The sequence below is a fragment of the Stegastes partitus genome, unplaced genomic scaffold (assembly GCF_000690725.1).
Source record: "Stegastes partitus isolate 25-593 unplaced genomic scaffold, Stegastes_partitus-1.0.2 Scaffold2411, whole genome shotgun sequence".
NCBI classification, from domain to species: domain Eukaryota; kingdom Metazoa; phylum Chordata; class Actinopteri; family Pomacentridae; genus Stegastes; species Stegastes partitus.
Window position 1 is genome coordinate 41,653 of NW_007580142.1, and position 10,758 is coordinate 52,410.

Below are 10,758 nucleotides of genomic sequence, written 5' to 3' on the forward strand. Positions count from 1 at the left end.
GCTCTGTATGATCCTGGTGTCTAGAAATAATCTGCAACAGAACTTTTCATTTTTCTTTTATTTTATAGAATTGCCTGAGTAAGAAAGTTCAATAACAAAAGCATAACTGTGAATAATAATTAAAAAAAACACACTGCTGAGTAGCAAATCATCTTATGAGCAAAAACACAAACACTGTTGATATTTGCTGATTGCAAAACACATTTACAAAAAGTCAGTTTCACAGTATCAAAAAGCAGCTTCTTTCCTCCTCGTGAGAAAACAAGTGCACTCCTTAACAAGTATTCCAGTATTATTCATTTCTTTTTTTTTTTTGGTCAGTCTAATTTGCTTATAGTGTTGGCTTTGCAAAGACAGCGACTGACATATTTTAACAATGAAACAATAAATCAGAACAAAACAAAGTGACTCTTATTAGTCAAGTGTTAGAAATTGGCTAAAATGAGAACGAGGGAAGCTGTCGCCCTAATTGCATTAAAAGTCTCACGCTACACACTCGCTTCTTTCTTCACATTCAGTGATTATTTGCTTGGATGATAAACGATAGAGAACCATCGATCCATTCAAACATTGGCTAAAAGATAAGATTGACATTGATGGCAAAGGGAGAACGGCCGTCATGTCCAGCGGCATCTTTTGCATTTGTAATCCTCAGGCTCGGAGCAGCAGCTATCGTAGTCGCTGCTGGGGGGAGTTGGAGGGCATTGGCAGGTGCTGGAATGAGTCTGAGGTGACATCTGGCAGGCGCAACAGTATGAGATGGTGTCAGGGAGCGGGCTGGTGCAGGGGCTGGGGGAGGCGCAGGCACTCAGGGTGGACACCGGGCTGGGGATGGGGCTGGGGCTCGAAGGCAGGCTCATCTCCTCCTGGAAGTCCTCGGGAAAGTGTTTCTGCTGCTCCGGGGTTTCAGGGCCACTGTTGAGGGTGAAGACCCAGCCCAGCTGAGTCTGGAGGAGGCTGTGCAGGCCCGGGGGCAGCTCCAGAGCCTCCAGCATGTCCGGGCAGCAGGGCAACGCTTGGCGCAGTCGGGCACAGCAGAGGTACTGCAGGGAGGTGGGAGTGAAGCAGGCACGGATCACCTTCATACTGCTCTTGGCTGCTGTGGAACAAACCATGGGGTAGAACTTCTTGTTCTGCAGCCTGGTGGCAGCGACACCTGTTAGCAGGAGAGGTGACACAACAAAAACCCTTCAGGGTAACTGGATTTTATTGCAGCCTACAAGACCAGCTTCAGTTGCAGTTCAACACACACCTATGCAGTGCCGATTCTTGTAGAAGGTCAGGGTGCCGTGCCATGTATCCAGGTGCATTCCTATGATCGAGCCTTGACCAAACCGAGGGGAAAACTTCACTTTGTCCCCTTTGTGCTGGAGCAGACCTTTAAAACACACACGTAGACATTTTTCTGTTGATTATCAAGGTCAACAAATCAACATAAACTGGAAAACGAGACACAAAATTCACATCAACCAATGGATGAACCTCCGGAAAGATCACATAAACATGGAACAAATCACAACACAACCCTAAAACCCAAACCCTGAAAAAGCTCGGGACACACACACACACACACACACACACTCTACAATCTGTACACACACCACGCAACATCTCATAGCCCCCCCATGCACCCTCAAAGCAATTCAGCACTTCCCCATGTAATGTTTTGCTGTGATTGTCTGCTTGTCCTTGTTGTTCAGTTTATTAATGAATTCTTGTATGTTCTTTTTACTTCATTTTATTTTGTTAACCACTCATATGCATTACTAATGGAAAAAAAAAGAACACATTTACACATTTTTGCATCAGCCAAAGCTCTTACCTGTGTAGGAGAGCCCCCAGCTGTCTTCATCGTGGCCCAGCAGGCTGCCAAAGTTGTATTTAAACTTCTCCAGGTTCATCTCTGAAGTTCCAATTCCCACCATCTACACCACAAACAACCACAATTAAAGAGAATTGTTGTAGTTCCTCACTTGATAGTAATTTGCTATAGCCCTTGACATCCATTTTTCACACAGAGATCAGACAAACTCTGATTGAAACCACTTTTCATGAACTGCTGTTATTTATCTGAGGGACTGTTACGCACCATATCGGTTCCATAGACGGGAGAAGTCATCTTAACTTCCCAGTAGTGCTGTCCGTCTGTGAGCTCCTTGGTGCCGCGGATGGCTGCAGTGCCGCAGCTGTAGTCGGAGTGAAAGCTCACCTTCCTGTTGTCGCAGCTGAGGAAGGCTCCAGAGGACTTACAGTGCTCGTCCCACACCCAGTCGAAACCTGAACACACACCATACAGGAACATTTAAACGAGATGGACAGTTGTGATTGCATTTGCCATTTTTTAAACTTTCACACATGCTAGAGGCACAGCGTGGCTTGTTCTGGTGATCAGTCCACCAGCTTGGTCTGAGGTGAAATATCTTAACAACTATTATGGAGTTACATGAAGTTTAATACAAACATTCTTGTCATACAGAGGATGAAGACTTTGGTGGTTCCGTGACTTTTCATCTACAGCCACTGTAAGGTTCATAAGGATGAATTCTAGTAATGTTGGTGGTGCCCCGACTTTCCATGTAATTCCATCAACAGATCAAAACATCAGGTTTAGACCAAATACCATCAGGAACTAGCAGCACCGCCATCAGCTCAGTTGTACTTTGTACTCTGTATTCATTAACAAATGTTAATGCATGGCAGCCTGAACGGTTTGAAACAATGCAATTAGCAAATCAAAGGCTAAGAACACAAGCTGCATGTCTGACCCACTGTTAACTGTTTTTACAAATTCATGCTTCTCTCCTTGTGTGGCAATCGTACTTCTGATAGTATCTCAGGGGATACTGTGCTCTCACTCAAAATTATTACAAAGTGAATATTGAACTTAACCCTCCTATTACCTTCAAATTTACTGACATCTTTTATCCTTGGGTTCAATTTTAAACCTCCAGAAAATATCATAATTAAAATTGTTACCTAAGTTTATGTGTAAATCGCCCTTTAAATAAAACTGAAAAAATTATGTTAGTGACCTATGTAGAGATGTTAAACATTGAATTACCCCAAAGATAATAGGAGGGTTAAGCTTGACTAAAATATATATGTATTGCAAATCAAATCACAAAATGATTATTTACTCAAATCATTCAGCCCTCGTACACAGTAAACATTACACCTGCTCATCATCAGCGTGTGAGCTCTGTCTGTGTGAGTGTCAGGATTTAGCTGGAATCACTGCTGTGTGTAACCTCACACTGGAGACTCTCAGTCTTAATATCCCCTTCGTATGTCTGTTACCAGGATACCTCATTAGACTTTAATTTATTACCCACTTCCACAGAATCAGTGGAACTTGTTTTTCAAGCATGGTTTAAAAAAAAAACAGGTATCAGTATCAACAGCATTCCCTGCAGACAGACTGAGACTTGATGTTTGCTGGGAAAAGCTTGTTCAGCTTGTTCAGCTGGTGGTGGAACAAATCGTGTCTTCACATGTGCAGCAAGCAGTTGTGGAAGAAGTATTCAGATCCTTTACTTAAGTAGAAGTACTATTATAGTAATGTGAAAATACTCCATTACAAGTAATAGTCCTGCATAAAAGGAAGATAACTATTATCAGCAAAATGTATTTAAAGTATTATGACTCTGCTTGATATATTATTGTTATTAGATTATTAATGCCGAAGCAACAGTGTGTCAGCGGCTTGTTACTGTTGAACTACAGTTTTATAAACAGGGAATAAATCTGAGAGGTCATCAGATGATTATTAAAAGAGAAAAGAAGTCAAACAAAGTTCTGATACACAGATCTGTTGTCAGGTTTTGGACTTTTTCTCTAATCTTTCATTTTTTTGGTGAGATATTGGCTTATTTGGACATTTAATGAAATAAAACAATGTCAGAAGTTTAAAGTTATTTTTGTTTTAAATCGTTGCTTGGTGGAGCTGTTAACAACTCATAGACATCTGAAATGTGACCAAAACACAAGAAATCAGAAATCACCAAAACAGCTGAAAACCACTGGTTTAATCTTCAATAGTGTTGTATTTAGTTTGATTATATTTAGTTTTGATTATCCACTGTGTGACCTCTTCATCATATGAAGCAACTTAAGCTGTGAAAACACAAAAGAGGAGAAAGTGCAATATTACTCTTTGACACGTAGTAGAATGGAAGTATAATGTATCATGAAATAACTTAAGTAAAGACCAAATGCCTCAAGATTGGAACTTGATAGAGTACTTGAGTAAATGTACTTAGTTACTTTCCACCATAAAATGTGTGTTTTGGATTACATTTGTATTTTTTGAGAGCTCACTCCTGTCAACTGGCAAACTGATAAATTGTTAATATTACTGAGCTATTGTCTTAGAAACACAATCAAAGTCTGATTAAGGAACTGTCATATTATTATCAAGGCCTTAAATTATTATAACGATCCTTGCAACCTCCACACTCCACTTGTATCCACCCTGCTGTGTTCATTAGGTGTATTACTGTATTCATCAGTTTGTGCTCACCCTGATCCTCCTCCCCGCACAGGCAGTCGCTGATGACACCGAAACCTGCGCTGAGCTCTTCCGGTCGGTCGCAGGAGCAGAAAGACTCCCCCGTCACCGGTACCGTGCCGGGCAGGGCCTCCAACTCGGAAACGGCCGGAGAACCGGTCAGGTAATCCACCTCAGGCTCCAAGTCACTGATCTGGTTGACACAAACAGCAACTTGTAAGTCCATGAACGTGGCCATGGTCCAGGGAGGTTGGCTCGGGAGCAGGGGAAGGAATTACTTCCAGTGAAGGAGCTTGAGGATTATATTTAATAATTTTTGCAATTCCACTGGCAGCTATGATGCCTTTTTGCCTTTGGTAAACTGCAGCCAGAGGAGAGTAATGGGTTGCCAAGCCTGGATTGAAAAGTCACAATTTGGCCATGCTGTGCCCTACAATGTAGAGAGCCGAATGAGAGCCCGTATGCCATGTTTCAACTAGATAGCCTCACCCCTAAAAGGTTCGTGTGTGTTATTGGTGAGAGAGGTCATGTGTAAGTAAGTAAAATTAGAAGCCTTCCAAAAATACTGGGCCTCCTGTCCTTGCCTTTGAAGAGCTGACCCGGTCTTGAACACAACCTTTTCAGACGCTGGACAGTCCCAGTGGAAAACTACTGGTAGAAATATTGTCCCAACACTGACAAAAACACTGGATTTAAACATTTCTTATTGGCCATCATATATCATGAACCATTCTATATCTATTTTATATGAATTCCCCATCTCCACTTCAGCTAGCAGTGTGCAACCCAGTTTCATCTTTTGTTGCACCTTACGAACCCCAGTACCTCACCTGTGGCCTCGTCTGTCCCTCCCACTCTTCCGTGTCTGATGTCTGGATCATTGCCATGACATCTGTCTCTTGCCGTGGTTCACTCCAGGCCAAATGCAGAGCCCGGCCATTCCTGCCTCTCCTCAGCATGGCGGCCCTGTGGACAGACAGCAAACCCAACACAAACACCGGATGACCAGGTGGCATATGTACAGGAGGCCGTTCACCCGTTTATTTATGTCAACTAAGGTCAGTGTTAAAGCCCTAGTTCACATCTGAGGTCAGATTCATTTTTGACACACTCTTAGCAGGTTATATTCAAGATAATTCACAACATGTCATCTCTGGAGACTTTATATAGTAAGGTTAAGGTGAAGACCTATAAATATTATATTATATTAGAGATAAACCTAACAAATCCATGCAATTTAAGGAAAACACACAAAATAACCTGCTGTTCTGGGCTGAAGAGGGTTTTCTGGTGATTAACAGCAGCCTGATTTAGCTAAATATGACTTAAGGTCTCAAACTAATTAAAATATGTTAAACCAGAAATAAGAGCAACTTGAATGTCTTATTTCTTTCTTTACAGTGGCAGCTTTTACAGGCTGACTGATGACTTTTATTGCGCAATGTATTTTGTTTTTTTTTTCCTCAGAAAGACACAAAAACATTCCTTGCATTTCCAACTTTCTGCTTAGAAAAGGTATGAGCTGCTTCACATTGCCGCCACGTTTCTCAGATGTCTCACGAACATGATTGACAACTGAAATTAGGTCAGTTAAAACCGTGAATAGCAAACAGTCACTGTAGCCATTCTGTCAGCTCAGCAGACTTCACTGACATTCATCACCAGCTCTTAGAGTTTGCATGAAGCTGCAAAACATCCTTGCAAGGAAACATTTGCAGCCACCTTTGTGTGTGAGCTTGCCTGTGTGTGTCTATCAGCCCCATATGCCACAGTTGGCAGCAGGGAGTGTTTCCACGCACTTGTTCCACCTTTAACCCAACCCTCTGCTCTGCCGCCGTGACAGCTCGTCTGTTAGATGGACACAGATAAGGTCGCCTGACCTGCTCACTGCAATGTGCACCAGCGATTTTAATACCTTATTCTGCTTTGATAGCATGTGACAGATGAAGTTGAGATTATTTTTTAGTGATTTCAGAGAAAAAGCAGCATTGTTAAGCTGGTTCTGTCATGAAACGCACTGTTACAAAGTTTACGTTCACTATCATGACTGTAAAGAACATTATTTTAGTTCTTAATTGGGCATTTTTGGGAACTCCACAACATTTTCTAGGCTTTATTACTGATATATTGACAAAAAATAGAACTGGCTGATATGCAAGCTTTTTAAAAATCCCTCTTTGTTGAACTGCTTCCCATTTTCACTGTCAGGAATCAGTGAAATTAATTGACTTGCTGTCAGTGTTTTGCTTTTCTGAAATGTGTCTCTGTTTAAAAAAGAAGAGAAGAAAAAGTCTCATAAAAGTTCAGAATACTAGAGATAATGTTGATTTACTCTGTACTGTACAGCTGACAGTTCAAGCCCTAAGCAGAGTCTTAATTTCCTGAACATGCTGCACCTCGACCTGATAACATGTCTTGTTAATACCAGAACTGAACACAGCAGCTGGTTGCTGCTTTGCAAGCAGGTGCAGGAGATGACTGCCATTAATTTAGATTAGTTAGTCTGGAGCTAGTCTTGTTTTAATTGGGCCTTACCCTACATACTGTAGCTGCATCATGAGTACCGAGCAGTCGAGGAACAAGTTTGTCAGCTGCTGTGTTGATGGATGTGATAATAATGCATTTGACTCTGAACTGTGAGATCAATATGAGTTACGATTATGAAATAAAAATGTTGAAAATCTCTCTGTTGTGAAATCAAATCACTTTTTTAGGGTCCGGCTCAGAGTTTCTGTTCTCATGCAACAGAATCTGATCCTCTGTTCACAACGTCAGTGCAGTAAGACCATCTGTAATTCTCACTGTGAGTCATTCTAGATTACATTATCTACTGGATATGTAAACCTCCCAGCAAGATCTGGTTGTATGATCAGCAAATACTCAACTGCAGTTTCACTTGAAGTTTGCTTTGTCATTACTATATACTAAAACACAACCACACACACGCTGTTTAACAAGACTACATCATTCTTAACAGGAACGGTGCTCTTACCTTACAGCAGTCTTCCTGTACACTGTCTTGCAGTGGCTCATTTCAATGCCAGTGTGTCTCTATATCCAACTGGGTGACAGGTGCAGTTTGCACTCTGTCCCACTTCCAGGCCACATAGACATAAACATTACCTCTCCACGCCTCCTTCCTGTGCTTATTGGATAAGAAGTTGCAGAGGAGGAGTTTATGTTAATTTGCTTAGTTACCTTTACCTACGTAGCTGGGGTAAATGGGATAATAACTGTGGCCTATTTCCAAATGAGGCATCACGTGAAGTGTGCTGACTTGTTAAAACAATGAGCTTTCATAGTGTGGTTGGTATTTGGTGATATTGTTCAGACCTAAAACACTGTAGATTTGATTTATTACATTTACTTTGACATCAGTATTTTCTTATTCTGCTTCCTATTATTTTGTTGAAGCAGGGTTCATAGTATTTAGAATTAGGATTTTGTAATAATCAGACAAACAGTATAATATTACATTGACCCATTTAAAGTAACAACTTTTGAGCCAAAGTGCTTTTCAGTTTGGAAATAAGAGGGGCACCACGAATTAACCTACCAAGTTTAAATATTGAGCTTAAGATCTTTATAACGATGTGGATTTACGTGAGCAATTTAAATACCAAGGATTAAAATGATATAAAATCCAATTATATATGACTAGAATAAATATTAAGGCTAGGTCTACAGTGGCACTAATCAGTCAGATTAAGTTGACTAATTTAGAACAAAAGCCTACCAAAAATACACATGAAAAACCGACATGTCTGAGGATTCCCTAAGAGCAAGTTTTATTTATTTATGTATCTATTAATTCATCTTTCACTTTTTAACTATCAATGTAAATATTAAACTGCTCAAAGACAAACGTTTGACGATTTGGGGTGCACCTGAATGCACCGTAATTCCTTCCGGCAGCCTATTGGTTGGTCTTCAAGAGGGGCGGGACCAACAGGCATCACGTGTTGTGTGATTGGTCGGTGGCGTGTGACGATCCCGGCAGTTGTTGATTCTTTTGCCGGGTGCATGTTGTAGCCCTGAATCCACAATATGGACCAAAATAACGGTAAGTCGAGGATACTGTCAACATTTTATTTTTTAAACAGAGGATTTGTTATTACTTGTAGCTTGTTCATTCTTACTGTATCTGTGTTTCTTCAAGCGAGGGGGTAGCAGCTGATAGTGAACTTAGCTAACTGGTTAGCAGAAGCTAACTGCTCAAGTTTTGAGGCATATTCAAGTGTGTCACCGGTTCAAACTGCTAATGTCTGCCAGAGATGCAAATATCCTTCATAACTGACCAAAAGGTTTTCCTATCCTCAGAGAAGCAAGAAAAATATATAACTTAGTTAACACTTACGCACTTATGGTGAACTTGTGACCTCGGCTGATGAAACTTGACCGTCGTCACTAACTGCGACACTGTTCTCCAAACCAGAGGCGTTTTCAGGATCTCGTCACATTGGGGGCTTCACCCGGGCCAGCAGTTTGGAGATTTTAACCTGATAATTGCGCAATTTTCAACATATTTCCGAATAAAAATAAATATAAGGTGTGAGACACTGCTCTAGGCAAAGTAAGCTCATCCTACTTTCTTTCTGTGCCATATTAACATCACAGAGTCCAGGCAGAGTGTTTAGTAACACACAGGCTCAAACTGTGAGCCTTGACATCACTCCTGTTTATGAGGATTTACAGCTATAGTTACATGTAAAAATGTGCCTTGGACATACTTGTTTCCTTAACTTTTCTTTCAGAGTAAATTTGGTGATCAACCTTTTAGATAGTCTAGGAGAAGAGATGCAGATGCTGGTGATGAGAAAACGTCCCATAACTCAATACCCCAAATAAATAACTGATAATAAACAGAGCAAATCTGCTCTATGTGTACAAAAACATTGTCTACAGTGTAATCCTGACTTATCTTACGATAAGACTTACAATGACAACAATAAAATGTGTTTTTATTGCTACTTGGCTGCTTGTGTAGTTATGGGATGGACCCGTACACATAATAAAGTCACTGCTGCAGTCCTGCTGTGAAACTGAAAAATCTCAGCAATAATTCACTTAACTTGACTGTAAAATTATTCCAAACCTTTTTTAGTCAACTTCATCACATTATTTTTTAGGAGCCTTAATTTGATTAGAATGTCAGGTAAACAGATGTAGAGATGTTGTTTTATTATTCCTAATTATGTTTAAAAACAACACAAACAAACAAACAAAAAACTATTTAGATCTGATGCCATAGCCTGTAGAAGCCAGGTCAAACAACACTACAGGTCAGAACCTTGCTTCTGATCCACTGCTCCACAAATCCACTACTTTTAAACTTTTTAGGCAGGTTTTCATGAATCTGTTGTGCTCATGGTGATGTAACCCATTTCTTTCTGTTCTATTTATATACAAAGAAGGAAACCTGTCCCATGTCCAGCGTGTTGTGCTGGTGCTGTCAGGGAAGGGCGGTGTGGGAAAGAGCACCATCACCACAGAGTTAGCTCTGGCTCTCCGGCACGCTGGAAAGAAGGTGAGCTCCATGATCGCATGTGCCACAGAACACAGTAGGGTGTCCATGTGTGCTGATATGCCATTATCCTATTAAAACATGGAGAGGCATTAGGAAATAGACTATACCTGATTATAATGCATGTATAAATGCATTACTTTCAAAAATATGTATTAAATAGTCACCGTGTTGCTTAGTCTTACACAGCTGCAGCAGTCACAGTCATTGTTACTATCAGCACTTATCAGATTTGTTACCCGCTGTACTAAGGCTGAACAAATAATATATTATTAGAATTCCAATGAAGTATTCACATTGCAAAAGCTGCAGTTTTCAATAAAGGTACCACTGTGCAAAAGGGACGCCATCGTTTTTACATTTGTTTAGTGAACGAGAAATGCAAAAATCGCCATTCCTTTTCTGTCGTTGCTTGTACTACAACTGCAACCCGTCAAAATAATCACGGTTTGATATTTTTGTGTATCATTTAGCTCTGCTCTGTCCACAATACCTGACTGTGTTCATGTGAATGTGTATAAATGGGCAGCATATACAAATATTTTAAACTGAATGAAAATATAAATACTAAAGGCAAATGGTGTTCTTTTCTGACTTAGAGGAAAAAGTAAAAATGTGATTTCTTGGTTAGAAAAGGGTTAAATGTAGCTGAACATGTAGGACAAAGTTGTTGCGCTGTTTGACTGGTGCCACATTTTCAACCACTGAATTAATAAACTAAAGGACA

The 10,758-nt window shown here is 40.5% G+C and overlaps 1 protein-coding gene across 1 annotated transcript; it reads right to left on the bottom strand.

The window, feature by feature from the left end:
- Window positions 1-43: 43 nt before the first annotated feature.
- Window positions 44-7,558, bottom strand: spsb3b (splA/ryanodine receptor domain and SOCS box containing 3b). Its single transcript, XM_008305118.1, has 7 exons — window positions 7,500-7,558; window positions 5,338-5,473; window positions 4,520-4,700; window positions 2,090-2,277; window positions 1,823-1,925; window positions 1,253-1,378; window positions 44-1,156 (listed from the first exon to the last, which is right to left on the bottom strand). The coding sequence occupies exons 1-7, from the start codon at window positions 7,538-7,540 to the stop codon at window positions 618-620; spliced, it is 1,314 nt and encodes a 437-aa protein (XP_008303340.1). The 5' UTR covers window positions 7,541-7,558; the 3' UTR covers window positions 44-617.
- Between the last annotated feature and the right edge of the window lie 3,200 nt (window positions 7,559-10,758).

Excerpts from the sequence above, each read along its gene's own strand:
- spsb3b (XM_008305118.1), bottom strand. The coding sequence starts at position 7,540 with ATGAGCCACTGCAAGACAGTGTACAGGAAGACTGCTGTAAG. Across the intron at positions 1,379-1,822 it reads CTGGGGGCTCTCCTACACAG|GTCTGCTCCAGCACAAAGGG; the intron begins GTAAGAGCTTTG and ends TGTGTTTTAAAG. Across the intron at positions 1,157-1,252 it reads CAAGAATCGGCACTGCATAG|GTGTCGCTGCCACCAGGCTG; the intron begins GTGTGTGTTGAA and ends TCCTGCTAACAG.